Source organism: Scyliorhinus canicula, chromosome 12, assembly GCF_902713615.1.
Source record: "Scyliorhinus canicula chromosome 12, sScyCan1.1, whole genome shotgun sequence".
In the NCBI taxonomy this organism is placed as follows: domain Eukaryota; kingdom Metazoa; phylum Chordata; class Chondrichthyes; order Carcharhiniformes; family Scyliorhinidae; genus Scyliorhinus; species Scyliorhinus canicula.
This window is the reverse complement of record NC_052157.1, coordinates 149,390,986-149,407,571: the sequence shown is the minus strand read 5'-3', so window position 1 is coordinate 149,407,571 and position 16,586 is coordinate 149,390,986. Positions and strand designations below refer to the sequence as shown.

The 16,586-nt window shown below is 40.3% G+C and overlaps 1 protein-coding gene and 1 long non-coding RNA gene across 3 annotated transcripts in view; one reads left to right on the top strand and one right to left on the bottom strand.

Moving 5' to 3' along the window:
* The first annotated feature begins 45 nt into the window (after window positions 1-45).
* tnfaip1 (tumor necrosis factor, alpha-induced protein 1 (endothelial)) lies at window positions 46-16,574 on the top strand. Of its 2 annotated transcripts, XM_038814478.1 has the most exons (8): window positions 46-456; window positions 2,640-2,730; window positions 5,122-5,467; window positions 8,966-9,135; window positions 10,763-10,852; window positions 10,953-11,005; window positions 12,283-12,478; window positions 13,120-13,356. In XM_038814478.1, the coding sequence occupies exons 3-8, from the start codon at window positions 5,254-5,256 to the stop codon at window positions 13,354-13,356; spliced, it is 960 nt and encodes a 319-aa protein (XP_038670406.1). In that variant the 5' UTR covers window positions 46-456; window positions 2,640-2,730; window positions 5,122-5,253. The 2 variants fall into 2 exon arrangements, with proteins under 2 accessions (XP_038670406.1, XP_038670405.1); XM_038814477.1 differs by lacking the exon at window positions 2,640-2,730 and having other exon boundaries at window positions 47-456; window positions 13,120-16,574.
* The window catches only part of LOC119975025, a 29,858-nt gene continuing 21,507 nt past the window's right edge, over window positions 8,236-16,586 (bottom strand). Inside the window, exon 3 of the long non-coding RNA XR_005462636.1 lies at window positions 8,236-8,591. This is a non-coding gene — a long non-coding RNA (uncharacterized LOC119975025). The remainder of the gene's footprint in view (window positions 8,592-16,586) is intronic.

The window sequence follows — 16,586 nt, the reverse complement described above, 5'->3', positions numbered from 1 at the left end:
GGTTCGGGGCAACTCTAACTGCGCATGCTTAGTGACACATTAGGTCGTTGCCTAAGGAACGTGCGCAATGTTTTTTTTGTCCCCCAGTCAGGAGCTTCAGTTCACCCGTCTGTCAAAAGTGTAAGACGAATAAAAAGAAATCGAAACTTACTCCTCGCTCTATTAAATTATAATTTATTGACGGCTCTTAATAATTTCCTACGCGGCACGTGTGCTTTTGTTTTGCATTTGCGGAGCACCATGTAATGGGAGAGACTTCGGGATATATCGCAAGTAAACAGGCGAGAGATGGACGCGCGTGCGCAGCAAGCCGGCCAGGGAAGGTGACGGAATCACGCGCACGTGCATGGGCTGGTGGGAGCCGTTGGGCGGAGCTGGCGGCGACGTGATGTAACTTCCGGAGGACCGGAAGGGGAGGAGCGGTGGTGTGGCTGGTCGGCACGGCAACTTAGGCAGGTACTGGACCCGTTGGACTAGATTTAAATTTTTAAAAAAGACTGTAGCTGCCCCATTCGGGCGAGGGGAGAGTGAGCAAAGTTTAGCAAACTGGGGTGGCAAAGCGAAGGGGAAAGTAAAGGTCAGGGGCCAGGCATCTCCTCAATAGAAGCAAGTTAGCGTTCTCCATGGGAGCTGGGAGGAATGGTTGGGGATGGTCAAACTCCCTTAAACCCTTCCTTCCAGAGCTGTAATTCAATTGGGAAAGGATAGTGGTCAGTATGGTATGGGTGGGTTTCTACCTCACTATTTCTGAGTTACCACACTGTGTACTCCATTAAAGGAAATGCCCTCGAGTTGTTGAGAAAACCGAAGCTATTTATTGTCTTCAGGCCCCTGTACCCTCTGCCCCTGATTCCATCCCTCTCCTCAGCAACTGTGTGTGTCTCTCTGAGGTTGGACCACACACACTTTGTAACTTTGATGTTGCATTTGTCTCCCCAGGTTTTAGATTCCCCACCACACATCCGTGCCACCGCCAGGATTGGCAATTTTCACCTCCTGTAACATCACCTGACTGCCTCTGGCTGAGCTCAATTGCTGAAACATGTCCATGACTTTGTTAGTTCTCGGCACGGCAATTTCAACGCACTCCTGGCCAGCCTTCCATGTTTTATTCATTTGCAAACCTGGAATCATGCAAAACTCTGCCTGCCTCCAAACTTGTGCCAAGTTGTATTCATTGTCAACCCTGCTCTCCTACCAACGTTAGCTCCTGGTTAAACCGTGCCTCTATTTTGAAATGTTCATCCTTCTTGCATCATTGCATGCCTGCAGTTTCCTTCACCCTCACAACCCTCCATGGTATCAGTGGTCCTCAAACCCTATGCTCCTTCTGTTCCTGAACCTTTCTGCCTCACTTTGTCTTTTTTTTCTTTTTCTAAATTTAAAGTGCCCAATTCTTTTTTTTTCAATTAGGGGGCAATGTAGTGTGGCCAATCCACCTACCATGCATATCTTTGTGTTGTCGGGGTGAGACCCACACAGACAAGGGGAGAATGTTTAAACTCCTTGAGCTTTGACAAAGAGTCATCGGACTCAAAACGTTAACTCTTTTCTCTCCTTACAGATGCTGCCAGACTTGCTGAGATTTTCCAGCATTTTCTCTTTCGTTTCAGATTCCAGCATCCGCAGTAATTTGCTTTTATCCAATGTTTAAACTCCACATGGACACTGACCCGGGGCCGGGATTGAACCCAGGTCCTCCGTGCCATGAGGCAGCAGTGCTAGTTATTGTAGCTTCATGCCCTGTGTTCCCTCTTTTAAGCTACTTAAAACCTACTGCTTTGTTTTGGTTATCTGCCCCCAAATCCTAATGTGGCTTTATGCCAAATTCTGTTAATTCTCTAGGGCATGGCCTTGAGACATCTTGCTATGTTAAAAGTGTGATATAAATGTAAATAAAGCAGGTATGTAAACTTTGGTCTGAGTTGACTTTAAATAGATAAATGGTTATTAATTTGAGTAGAATAGTGCCTGTTTGGGAATGGGAAATTATCAAATGGTGAGATGGCTGGAGTGAAATACTTGGCATTTCTTTTTTGTCTTTGCTTTATTTCCACCCGCTACAGAACAGATTCCACACATCAGCTGAATTTACAATAGTTTTAGATGTGTTATCAACAATGAACAGGTTCGTCATCAGATAACTTTTAAGAAAATTAAATCCTGTTGAGATTGATCAACCAATGTTGGAATATATTCCTGCAATTATTTTTTAATAATCCTTCTATTTCTCTTCAGTACTGACATAGAATTTTAAGAGTCCATTTGGCTTATACCTCTGCTGACTCATCCCACACCCCTGCCCTTTGTTTTCTCTCTCAATGCATTGACTCACCAAAGTAGTTCTTTGTAAACCAAAAGAGGAAATGCTGGAAAATCTCAGCCGGTCTGGCAGCATCTGTAAGGAGAGAAAAGAGCTAACGTTTTAGGTGACCCTTTGTCAAAGTTCTTTGTAAAGCATGACTGCAAGTGCTAGTATTTAGATGTACATTATGTGCTCATTTTCTCGCATTTTGGATTGAAATTTGAGACTAGTTATAACCTGTGCTATGGTGATCATTGAAAGTTTGCAGAGTGTTAATTCTATTTCAAATTGCACAGTTCTTTCAGTGAGCAGATTAATGTTTTAATACATACAGGAATAATATTTGAGTGTATGAGCCTGTGAATCTCAAATTTGAAAAGGACCTTCTGGACAATGAACATACTGAAACTTAATGTGGTGGACAGGTGTGGTGGTTTCTATTTACTCTTGCATGATTCATTCCAAGAGTGTTTCAACTCTTATTTATACGGCGTCTTTAGCATAGAGACCTGTCCTGAGATGCTGCACAGATGCATAATCCTACAAAGGTTAACACGCAGCCCACAGGAAGATGTTAGATGAGGTGGCCAAAAGCTTGGCCAAGAATGTGGGTCGTAAGAATTGGAGGAAGTTGGGAGATGAATAGCTTTGGGAGCATGGAGATGGGTTACTGCAAGCACGGTGTCAGGGAGGGAGTGGGGGGGGTCAACAAAAGGCAAAATCAGAAGAATGAAGAGTTCCAAGAGTGGAGGTTGGAGTCTAGAGGTGGAAAATGGAAAGGCCATAAATTCATGCAACTTTGATGTAGTTTTATCTGCATGACCATAAGGTGTCAGGCAAGAACATAAAATGTTGGACAGGAGTATTTAACCCTCTGCATCTGCTGCACTATTCAATACCATCTTAGATTGTCAACTTCAAATCCAGATTTCCACACTATCCCCAGAATCCTCAATTCCTTTAGAGTCCAAATCTACCCTTTTGATGGAATCTGCCCTTTTCTGTCTGAATGTACTCAACAACTGTAATTTGTCACCCTCTGGGTAGACAATTCAAAACCTTCACAACCTTGTGGGTGAAGACATTTTCTCATCTGCCATAAGTGGCTAACATCTGATTCTGAGACTATGCTCCCTTGTTCCAGACTCCCCATCCAGGGGAAACATCTGCCCAGCATCCACCCTATCAAGTCTGTTAATTTTATATGTTTCAATGAGATCGCCTATCATTCTTAATCCTAGAAGCTGTGTTGTAGGAGCTGAAATGCCTAGGGCTCCTTTGACAAAAGTGACTGCTGATCTAAACTGAGAAAACATTTATTTGTAGTATCTCTTCTGAAGTCTCTTGGACCTTGCCTTGAGCTTTAATCCAATGTTACATTATATCTTATAAAATTCAGCAAGTTCCCTTGTTTCTGCCAAATGCTGTTAACCGAGCCGAATAAAGTCTGAGCCGTTATATAATCTGTTTACTTCCAGTTTACAGAGCTGAGCTAAGAAGAGGTGTAATATTTTGCTGTACAATTGCTAATGTGAAAAGTGCATTTGTTTGTGTGAAGGAGCACATGCAGGGTTTCAAACTGTTCAAACCATTTGGGAATGTGATATGTTTGATCAGTGAACATTATCTTATTATGCCACATAATTTTTTTTAATCCACTCGTCTACTTGCATCTTTTTCAGACTTCTGATGCGTGGGTGTAATTGAACATTCATTTTTCAAAGTGTATGAGATAGTCATCAGCATAATTAAATATGTGTTCCAACCTTGAGAAACCTTGCTGAGCCGTCAGTCTGACTCACCCATTCATTTAACATTCATTATTCATTATGTAGTTTAAGAAGTTCACAAAAAAAATCTGTTTCTTCCCTTTATCCCCTTCACTTAACTCTTGCTGGGTTTTTTTCCTCCATGAGTAAGGCGGAGCCCTCTCGTATCCATATACAGATTCTGTTCCTCATACAAATGTTCACATTGTCAGACTTTGACTGTGGAGAGCATTACTGACCAGCCAAAATCTGTCCTCCACCCAAGAGACCATTCAACACTACACAGAATTAGTAATCCTACTTGCTTGTTCCATAGCCTAGAGATGCTTAGACCATTTGCACCACCTTGTGAAGAATTGAGATTAATTTGCTAACAAGATCTCAATCATTAGAAAGAACAAAAAGCTTGTATTAATGTGGTACCTTTCAAAACCTCCAATAATCCAAAGCACTTTATTGATCATGAAACACTTTTCAATTATAGGCACTGTTGTAGAGGTGACTGGTTTGGAAGCTGCTGTCAATGACATTTTGTTGAGATGGTGCTGTACATTTTGTAGATAGACGTGCATTGGCAGCAGTGTGTACTACGTTGGAAGGAGTAGATGATGAAGGGGTGCCAATCAATCAGACTGCTTTGTTCTGGATTTCTGTTTGCCCCGTGTCTTTATGTTGAAGAAGGTATTTTCTATACAAGAAGCCAATACTTAATTATTGAATGTCATCATGCGCAAAAAGAGAACTGAAATTCCAGGCTTAATATTAAAGAATAAATAAATCTAACCTAAGAAATCTGAAAGGCTTGTTTGGGAGCAAAATTGAACACCAAAAATGTTTCATAATCACTTGTGGGCTGAATTACCCACTTCCTCCCTTGGTTTATGGTTAGATTGTGGGTGTTTCATAAAGCACATTGACCAGACTAGGATTTTCCATATCCCTTGTATCTGTGGAGAAGATAAAATGTTAAATATCCGCTCATGGGTGGAAAGTGCCGTTTGTTTCTGCTTTCTTCATGTACAACTAATCAGTTTTCCTTGTTTTTAGTGGTGCAGATGTTATGAACATTTGTGAACGCAACCTGATCTTCGTTCATTTTTGTCCGGCTTGCACACACCAACCACGGCGGAACAGCTTAAGCCAACTGTGTGCAGAGTCACCATTTACCTGCAGAGAGACATGTCTGGAGACACCTGCTTAACATCACTGTACCAGTCTTCTGGAGCTAAACCTAAGGCAATCAGCTTTAAAAGAGGGAGCATGGGGAACAAGTACATCCGATTAAATGTTGGCGGATCTCTGTATTACACCACTGTTCAAATTTTAACCAGACATGATACTATGCTAAAGGCTATGTTTAGTGGAAGAATGGAAGTGCTCACTGACAAGGAAGGTGAATATAATCTAACTACTTGCACCAGAAGTAAACAAAACAGTTATTTTAGCTTTTCTAATAATCTTTATTGTCACAAGTAGGCTTACGTTAACATTGCAATTAAGTTACTATGAAAAGCCCCTAGTCACCACATTCCGGCCTTGTTCGGACACATTGAGGGAGAATTCAGAATGTCCAAAATACGTTTTTTAGAACTTGTGTGAGGAAACTGTAGCATCCGGAGGAAACCCACGCAGACACGGGGAGAACATGCAGACTCCACACAGACAGTGACCCGAGCCGGGAATTGAACTTGGGACTCTGGAGCTGTGAAACAACAGTGCTACCCACTGTGCTATCGTGCCGCCCACGGCATATGCGTATCCCAAACATGCATATCCCAAAAGATGTCCTGGCTGGACAATGTTGTGAATTAATGGAAAAGTGGCAATTTGGGCTTTTCTCCCCGAGCGCTTGCAATTGTTTCCAGTCTCAGATCATTGAAAAGAAAAAGTAAGTTTGTGTGGCAAACAAAAGTTCTTTAGAAATGATTGATGTAGGTGAAGAGTCCAGCCAGGGCCGTTTAACACCAGTGATATAGATATTGACCACTGATTTTATTGGGTGACACGATAACATAGTGATTAGCATTGTTGCTTTACAGCGCCAGGGTCCCAGGTTCGATTCCCGGTTTGGGTCACTGTGCAGAGTCTGCACGTGTCTGTGGGTTTCCTCCGGGTGTTCTGGTTTCCTCCCACAAGTCCCAAAAAGACGTGCGTGTTAAGTGACTTGGACATTCTGAATTCTCCCTCCGTGTACAAGAACAGGCGCCAGAATGTGGCGAAGAGGGGATTTTCACAGTAACTTCATTGCAGTGTTAATGTAAGCCTACTGGTGACAATAATAAAAATCAATAATAACGATTATTATTATATGCTATAAGGTAAATGCAGGATTTCCAGTTTAATTGTAAAGTAGTTTCTCAAATCAAATTGGATGGCCAGTGTAACCTGCAGTCATTTCAATTACTGAATTTTGATATTGATCTATTTTAAAAACTGGCCAGCACATGTGGGTGTGATGACAATCATGTCTTAAGTTTGATACGAGTAAACACAGCAAGATAAATGCACTGAATTTTGCATGTTTGTGTTTTAATAATCACAGGGATTAGCAGGTTACATACTTCAAATTAGTACCATGATGTTTTAATGAAATAATTTTTGCCTGTGTTTGACTCTGGAAAAATTATGCTTTGGCAATGAGCTCCGTAGAGAGCATTGCAGGCAAGAAAAGTTACAAAGTGAAGTTGTTAAATCATTGGTATATTAACCTACTGATATGCTGTGCCTGCAAGTGTACCAGTTACAGTGTTGCACTCTCCTGTTGTTATTTGAGGTCTGCAAAGTTGCATTATGACATACAAATATTAAATTCTTCAGTCTGCCTTGCACACCGGATTAGAACTTTCTGATCTATGATAGAGCATGGGAACAAAATAACATTTTGTTAAGTTGCAAAATCCAGCTCCACTACCAAAGTCCAAAGTATAGAACACCACCAAGTTTGAAGAAAAGATATCCCAAATGGTATTTAATGTTGGAAGTTTTAATTCTTGGAGGAAGGAGAGACTAATTTGAATTTTGTAAAAGACTAGAATACGAAATAGTTTCACCTTCCAGTTTTAGGATTGAATCTGCTGATTTTCTCCCCCACCCCCAAAAAGAAAATTGTAAATTAACCGAAAGCCAGGCCAGTATTGTTTTGCAGTTGCTTTTTTTAAAGGATGCCACACTGGATCAGTCAGATGGTGCAGCAAGTTTATTTACTTGCAGATGGTATGGTTACAAATTATTGGCACGAGCATAAAAAGGTTATTTCAAATTTCTTCATTTTGTCTAGTTAGCTGATTCGTAATGCGGAACGACGCCAACAGCACAGTTCCATTCCTGTACCTACTGAGGTTATTCATGGAGCAACATGGTGGCATAATGGTTATTTGGTTGTGCTGATTAACTTCAATGAAAAGTCCGTCAGTCTAACTGTATCAAGTTAGCTAAATTTGCATTGGGTTACATCTTGCGAATATGCAGTGACAACTGTATATTCAAATATCGCAGCTGTTTGCTGCGGAAATTTTACCTATACTCTGGAGTTTAAAAGAATGAGAGGTGATCGCCATTGAAATATAAATGATTCTGAAGGGACTTGACGATGCAGACACAGATTGTTTTCTCAAACTGCGAATGTAGAATAATACGGGGGAACAATCTGAAGAGGAGGGTCCAGTTTAGGGCTACAATTAGGTGAAATTTCTTCACTCAAAGACTTGACAATCTTTGGAATTGTATCTGTCTCTCTCTCTCTCTCTCTCTTTCCTCCCCCCCCCCCCCCCCCCCACCACACACACACACACACATTGGCCTTTGGATACTCCATGTTGAATATACTTAAGATTAAGGTAGACAGATTTTTGGTGTGTCAAAGAATTAAGAGGTAGGCTGAATAGTCAGGAAATATAGTTGAGATTGAGGATCAGTTAGGATTGTATTGAATAGCAGAGCAGGCTTGAGGGGCCACATGGTCTACTTCAGCTCCTATTTCTACTATTTTTGTGTTTTGCATACATTTATATTTCAATGGAGATCACGTCTCATTCTTTTAAACTCCAGAGAATTTAGGTCAAGTTTCCACAGCGAACAGCTGCACTATTTGACTATACAGTTGTCACTGCATATTCACAAAGATGCAGCCCAAATTTAACTAACTTGGTACAGTCACACTGACTGGACTTTTTAATCAAAGTTAATCAGCATGACCAAATTATTTTCTACTTCTCCGCAGTAACAAGATGAATAATCAACAAATAGGTTTTTGATGTAGCTTGAAGGAGGAATGTTTGCTATGGTACTCTAGAAATATTTGCTCTTCTTTGAATAGTTCCAGATGATCTTTTGATGTTTATCCAAACCACTGAGGTCTCTGTTCAACGGCTGATCCCAAGGATAACACATCCAGTCTTGGGAGTTTTCACTCAGCGATGCACTGGAGTGTCAACCTAGGTTGAGTCCTGAGATTGTGGAGTATGGGTTGAACCAGAACCTTCTGAACTGAGAGTACCACTAACTGAGCCAGGTTGTTTCTGTGAGGAACAAAGATAAATAAGTGATTGGAGGAACCATCCATAGAAATATCTTCTCTCTAAAGAGAGAGAAATAATTTTGTTTCTAAGCTTTGATATGCTGGAATCTTCCTCGTTGTGATTGAGGGATCCAAAGAAACCTTGGAGAACTTTTCTCCTGTTAAATAGTGAATTGATCGTGTATGACAAAGCAGATTCTATACCGAGATGGGCCAAATGGCCGGCTTATCCTGTATTCACTTAAGTAATTTAGGGGGTAGGGTGCTGAGAGTCCTTGGTTTTTACCTTTTGTATGGAATTAGGTTCTGGTTGTTGGTATCCTTGCCTTGAATCATACTCCTCTCCTGTAAAATATTTCATATTTTTCCAAACAGGTTGGATTCTTATTGACCGTTGTGGCAAACATTTTGGCACTGTTTTGAACTACCTGCGGGATGACTTGATTAACCTTCCAAAGAGTAGACGGGAAATAAAGGAGCTGTTGGCAGAGGCTAAATATTACCTCATTCAGGGCCTAGTAGATGTCTGTCAGACTGCTTTGCAGGTAATTTACAGCAGGTGCTGTCTTTCTGTTTTACGCAACAATAGTTTTTCTAAATAAAATGTAATTGTGTGTTAATTTGATTGTGGAAGATGGGTATAAAATGTAGTGCTAGGAGTTTACTCTCAATATCGTGGGGACATACTCTCCAGCCTCAGCACAAGCATCAAGCCCCAGTAACTATTGTGAAGCAAAACTACTCCTAACTCTGTCAGGATGCTACCACATACTTCCAATCATATGTACAATCACTATCAGTAGGAATATTTCTGCTCCACACTCCCACCATCCTAAAGCCTTATATAGATCACTAATTTAGTGATAGAACTGGGTTAATAGGTTGAAAGTAGCTGCACGCATAGGAACATACAAAATAGGAGCAGGAGTTGGCCATTCACTCCATCGAGCCTGCTCTGCCGTTCAAAAAGATCATGACTGATTTCTGAATTTCCAGTTCCACGGTCCCTTCTGGCCCGGTAATGTTTGATTCTCTTGACTAACAAGAATCTGTCTACCTCCACTTTAAAGATATTCAATGAAAATCGCTTATTGTCACAAGTAGGTTTCAAATGAAGTTACTTTGAAAAGCTCCTAGTCTCCACATTCCGGCGCCTGTTCGGGGAGGCTGGTATAGGAATTGAACCCGCGCTGCTGGCCTTCTGCTTTACAGGCCAGCTGTTTAGCCCTCAGTGCTAAACCAGCCCCTTCTAAATGAGTGATGAGTTCTAAAGTCTCAACACCTGAGAGAAAAAAATTTCTCCTCATCTCTGTCGTATCAGGGTGACCCCTAATTTTGAAACTCTGCACTGAATTTACTCATCACTTCGAGAGCTGATAGCAATGATTGGAGGTTTTCACACCATCAGTCTGGGTTGCATTCGACCTCGGGCCCACAGAATGCTAACTCGTGATAGCTAGTTGCCTTGTTATGGGATGCCACGGCGATGTATTTAAAATATATATTTTCAAATTGCTGTTGTAGATTTTTGTTCAGGAAACACAGAATACAAAATTATTCTAATTCATTCATTCAGCTTTGGGGAAGCTGCCCAAAACCCGATTCTATCTACTTTTGAAATTCAGAAACTTTACTGCAGGGGTGGAAATTCCACAGTGTGGGACGCAATCAAGGTTAGAAAAGTAACTTTAAAGAGGTGAGACCGCGAGTAGTGACCGCATACTTGGATACGCAAGCCTGTAGATTCTAGCAGTAAGTGTCTGATAGGAATTTTTAAAAGTTGTTCATAGACTTTCACTGGGAACAAAGAAAAGGATTGCTTTTGCTAAAAAATCTCCAGTAACATGATTAAAATTCTCCTCAGTGGTGGATGCGGAAGTAGCGAGTTGATGAGGCTATGCAGCTGGCATACCCTGCTGGTAGTGAAAGACTGAGCAATGCACCACACATGATCTAGGAATAAAACACAACAGTTCCCTCCACTGTCTCTTTTGTGCGGCCGAAATATTTTCCACATTTGCAATACTCGGCGCAAATTTGAATTGCGGTCACCGTAGCAACTGCATGTCATTCTCCTTAGCTGTTCCTAAAATACAGTTGTGTGAAGAAAAGTTTGTGTTTGTTTCCATTCATTGGTGACTTTTCATCTCTGCATTTTATAATCTGATTTAGGAAAAGAATGAATGCTGTCAAGTTGCGTGCACAATCCCCATGATCACCTCGCCTAAGGAGGAAGAACGACTAATTGAAACATGCGCTAAGGTCACAAGATTCTCTTTTTTTTGTAATGAAAAAACGTTTCTCTGTCTTCATACTCCATACCACTTAATACAAGCTAACTGCCTTTGTTCTTTACCAACAGCCAGTTGTGAAGCTGCTACATAACAGAAGTAACAACAAATATTCCTATACTAGGTATGATGCAGCTTCTAATTCGTGTGGCCTCTTATGTTTGATTCGTGTAGCATTACCAGCTTATGGAGATTTTTTTCATTATTGCTTTGAATCAGATCTAGCACACATGCATTGTAGTTTTCAGGAATGCTTCATGAAGAAAGTTGGGGGGGGGTAGTTGTTGTGGGGAGGGGTTTGAATGAACACGTATGCTCAATAAGGTTTACTGCTTTGAAACATTAAATTCTAACAACTTGGAAAGCGAGCAGAAAAGCTTTTCAATCGGCAGCTAACTTGTGCTTCTCTGGCACCCTGCTCTCCAGTGACTAGTTGTGATGCACTTTACCAGCCAACATGGGCCACATGGCAATGGGCTTTGATATTTGGTTCCAAATTAAATATTTAGAAATTGTTTCTTCTCTTATGTGGACACAAATATCCGAATGAATTCAAATATGACTTGGTAAAATACTTTGGAACATACACTATTGCTGAAGTCACAGAACTGCACCACAGTCATGATATTTTCCACAATTCCCTTTTCTCGTGTGTGAATGAAACATAAGTAAGATAAAAAATAGGCCATCTCCTTTAATAGAAGGGTGTCCAAACAAATTTATCTGTAAGCCACAAAAGCCTGTTGCCCTGACAATTGCATTTCCTTCATTTTCTGTTTGAATCTTACCGGGGGGGGGGGGGGGGGGGGGGGCTAGCAGGTTTGAGGACTATTCTTAGTGCCGTTCCCTTGTTGGTGTGTAAATCCTAAATCAGAACAAGTCTGTTTGTATTCACAGCTTGAGATGTGTCCACGCTGATTGAAATATTGATTTAAACTTTATACGTGGCCCGAGAGACACTGTGGTATGCATCTAAGCAACCCAAAAATAAAAGTCTTGCACAGCCTGCTGTTGTATTTGAACGCACGCAGCACACAATTTGAAAAGTCCTAATGTTCCTGTCCCTAAAACCGAATGCAGATAAGTTTAGGTAAATTATAATCAGGTGCATGGTGAATGTACAACAGTTTCTCCATTTGAACAAAACCAAATTTCAAGATTTAAACTAATCCCTAAGAGATGATGTTTAGCATCGGAAATGGCTGCAAAAATACTCACTTTGGCTTTTGTAACCTAATAAATAAACCACCTTCAAAAACCTTTAAAACCTAATAAATAAACCACCTTCAAAAACCTTTAAAACCTAATAAATAAACCACCTTCAAATTGCTATTGTAACAAAATCTTTCACTGCATCAGTGTTTCTGCACTGCTAACAGCAGATATTTTCTGTTTTCTCAGCAACTCTGATGACAATTTGTTGAAGAACATTGAACTATTCGACAAGCTATCCCTGCGATTTAACGGAAGAGTGCTTTTTATGAAGGACGTCTTGGGAGATGAGATCTGTTGCTGGTCATTTTATGGACAGGGCCGCAAGCTTGCTGAGGTTTGCTGTACTTCAATTGTGTATGCAACAGAAAAGAAACAAACTAAGGTATATAAAAGATGATCTCTGTATAAACAAACTGATACAGTAGTATAATACCCTCCGCAATACTTTGATGTAAAACAAAATAGATTTTTGTGTCTGGTCTCCTGGTAGTTATTTTTAAGCTGTGTTCAATGATACTTCCAACATGCTATACTGGAATTTGGCAAGTCCTTTCTCTTGTTCACAATCGGGATCAAAGGATTTCTTTCCATTGAGTTGCTGTGAGCAAGCTTATAAAAGGGAAAAGGTAATTAGCAGCAAATTACCTTGGAGATGTCCAAGTGTGTCCCCCTATGTGACTAGCCTAACCAGTAGTATTTTGCGGCTTGGTAGCAGAATCTTAGTCTTTCTCCTCATAAAAATTAGCTTTGGTTTGGCATATGATGGGAGATACATTAAAAGGATCTAGTAGCCACAAAGCATTTGGGTACTGTCCTTTTACCTCAACCTGGGTTCAGCTTGAGAATTGGCAACTAAGATAAAGGTCTCCTTGCCACTGACTGAGCATTCTGATTGCGATTGATTTGGGATGTCTCACCTCGTTACTCCTGAGCATGGAAGCAAATGTATGCAGGTGAAAATGTGCCAAATCCACCAGCTGGCACTTGCAACTTTATTGTCTTAATTTTCTTTTAATTTTAAAGGTTGAATTTCCAGAAGCACGAATTTATGAAGAGACGTTAAATGTCTTGCTTTATGAAACGCCACGTGTACCTGATAACTTGTTGTTGGAGGCTACTAGTCGATCATCCGGTCAGGCATCGCACAGCGAAGATGAAGAGGCTTTGGAAGTTAGAGATCGCGTGCGCAGAATACATGTGAAAAGATACAGCTCTTATGATGACAGACCTCTTGCACACCAGGCTGCCTACAGAGACTAAAACTATACACAGATTGTTAGGTGTGAACAATATTTACATTTTAAAACACTTTTTTTTTATGTACTAATGATCATCAGCATATGCATTATCGTGGAATATGAAGACAACTGACTAGAAAGAAAACCTGTCTGCCCTTTGAGGTTACTTTTCTTTAATTTGTTATAACGTTGATTCTCCGTTCCTTAGAGAAAAAGCCTTACGAATGGAGCTAAAATACTTGTCACGTTGTGAGTGATTTGCCTTAACTCCATTATAGGTTATCTTTCTACTTAAGCGTGGCTTTAGAAATTCAAAATCCAATTTGAGGTGGCTAGCCTGTGGCAGTGGAGCTGAAGTTTGATGACAGTGCAACTGGATTGACATTATGCCGTGACCATGCACAGAGGGAGTGAGGAATCACAGCAAGTCATTCCCACGTCATTGCTGTGAGTTTTCTAGCTCAGACTGCAGAAGTTTGGAATCAAGTGCCCCTTACTCTTTTTGCCACTGTTGCTTTACAACTTGAGGTTAATAGAGACATTCTCCCCTCAAATATCAAAGAAGTATAAGTCCGTGACTAAGCCTGAGCAACCACTAATTTCATAATTGTTTTGTCTATTTTTGTTTCATATGGATCAATATCATATTACAGTACAATTACTTCCTGAACAATTGAGGGTGCTTTAGTTTACACCCATCAGTTTGTCAGAGTATTTTTAGTCGTGCATTCAGTGTTTTGGGGATGCAGGAGAAGATAACAATAAGGGCAAATTTAATTTCATTTAATTTCACCCCTCCCCTCAAAAGTATTCTTCCAAGTCAATTACATTTCAGACACCTCGCGTGGTAATTGTAAATTGTGTATTATATGTTAGGGACCGAGATTCGTTCATAATCCATCCAAAATTCTAGTGCTTTAATATCTCACCTTTGTTATGAGTATTAATGAACCATGATTCCCAGCTCCTTCCTACAATATGTGACACTGGGTTCTTATTGTGCATGGTGGGATATATTTTATACATAGTGTTTTAATGAAACGTCCCACGGGAAGTTTTTAATGTGCAGCAGTGGCAGTGTGGGATGATCTTTTTATTTCTTTAAAATAATGGAATCAAATTTGCAGGTTAAAATTATGTTGACTGGACCAAAACATGAAATTTCTATTTTTGTATGTGTCCTGATCACTCTTTGTCTTCGTCTGAACCTGGGATAGTATATTTGACACTATTGTGCACTGTTTAGATAAGAATAATGATACATTGGCTGAAACTGACCGTAAGTTGTGTTTGTGCAACAGTTGAGCATAATTCATGTTTTATTACGATGTATATAAATAACACGAGTTTGACTTTCATTCAGAGAGCTTTTGTGACTGGAAGTGTCATCCTGACCTGCACCATGGCTGTTTTCAGGTCAGGGATGAAAAATCTAGTGTCATTCATCATCCTTTTTCCCCTGCCCTGGATAACGCCAGCTGCTGGAAAACCATAGACTGAATTGGACCAGAATTGAATAAGGTCCTAGCTGATGACTAGTTAAGAAGAAAGCCTGCACACTAAGTCTGGTCTCAAGCTCCTTTTCAAGTGGCGTGGGCAACTTTTCTTGCTTGAGTGTGACTTTCTGCTTCACCACGGACTGTTTGTAGGATGCACTTTCTCTTTTCAATGTGATGCTTTATGATGCACACATTGTGTCAGAAGAAAATATACCCACTCGGGGAATATCCTTCATATCACTAAGACATATAATGGCCTAGAAATTGGGTCACAACCGAATCAGGGAAGATGCAGGATGGATGGATCACTCTTGTTCCACAAGGCAGGTGACAACCTGCAGTGATCCCTCTTAAGGGTCGCTGGTTTGCCAGTTCATCACCTGAAATGCTGCTGTCAGTCACAAACCTGACTATCACCAGTTGGATGTGTGTGTGCACCTTGGATGTATACTGACCACCCCTAACGTTGTAGGTGGTGCAATTTGGCAGAGAAAGCGCCTGCCATTTTGAACTATTAGGCACACGCCTTGCAGCTTTTGAATGTCTCGGCCAGTGACATCTGTATCATCTCAATACTGTTTGAACAGCTACACTTTTAAAGCTGAGAGTGGGCTTTCCTGCCAGCCATTGTATCTGATGGATAATGCTGACTTTTAGTCCATAAGCTCAGTAAATCACCCCTATTAGCAAAATATCCAAAGTTGTAAGTGTTTCACTATAAAGAAAATTGCTTGTGTGAGAAGTGAAGAGATAAAGGCATAATCTCAATGACACAAATGGCACATGTGCCAAAGCATCTAATCTAAACAGTTTGACCACCAATCTTTTACCACCTCCAATGTAAATAAATCTTGAGTGCAGATCAGAGGTTGGGTGTTTCCATGGTATAAACGTTTGCTTCGAGGTGATTTTCCTCCGCTTCAACCATGAGTGGCTTAGCATTTTTTTTTTAAGAATTGGTTTTATAAATTTACATTTTGGTCCTCTGCTAATCAGACTATAGAAGGTTAGATGTGCCACCATCCAATAAACGAGTCCTGATTCTTTCGATGTAATTGATCTCTAACCTTTGTAGTTCACTGCTCCAAGACAGGAAATGTCCCAGAGCTTCACAGTTGCAGCCTAACACCAATTCTGCAGTAATTAATTAAGGAGGCTACACCAAAGATTGACATGAAGGATAAAATATAAGTAATTGAGGATGAGGGAAATCTTTTTTTTTGTTTAAACAATCCTAATATTAAATTCCTTTTGTTTCACCAAATATCACTTCTGGAAGTGTCTACTTACAATCAGAGCCTGTATGAATTTCTAAATCCATTTTTATTCATGAACTAATTTGCAAAAGCTATAAAAGCCTCATAAGTACTGCGGTGATTGAGGTGCTGCTTGCAACTGTTGACACTGTTGTACTGTTGAATATTGTAATTTAAGCTGTGAAATGGTTGGTTTAATTCTGGTTGTTGAAAAGCTTACCAGTGAGCCCAGTTGGTAAACTAACACTGGAATACTCGCTTGCGAAACCACTATCTGTAAACAAAACTGCTCAGAAATTTTTGACACTGTGATGGATTTTTCCCCCACAAAGTTGCTGTATCGCACATATTTAAATAAACTGTAGTAGTACTACCTGTAATGAATGACTTTCTAGATGTGTAACCTGTTTAGCATTGCTCCTTTTTAAATACAATACTAAAATTATGGATTATTTACTAGCTTCAAAATAAAATGTGTTCTTTGACTTGTCTGCCTT

Excerpts from the sequence above, each read along its gene's own strand:
- tnfaip1 (XM_038814477.1), top strand. The coding sequence starts at position 5,254 with ATGTCTGGAGACACCTGCTTAACATCACTGTACCAGTCTTCTGGAGCT. Across the intron at positions 5,468-8,965 it reads AGTGCTCACTGACAAGGAAG|GTTGGATTCTTATTGACCGT; the intron begins GTGAATATAATC and ends TTTTCCAAACAG. Across the intron at positions 10,853-10,952 it reads TAATTGAAACATGCGCTAAG|CCAGTTGTGAAGCTGCTACA; the intron begins GTCACAAGATTC and ends CTTTACCAACAG.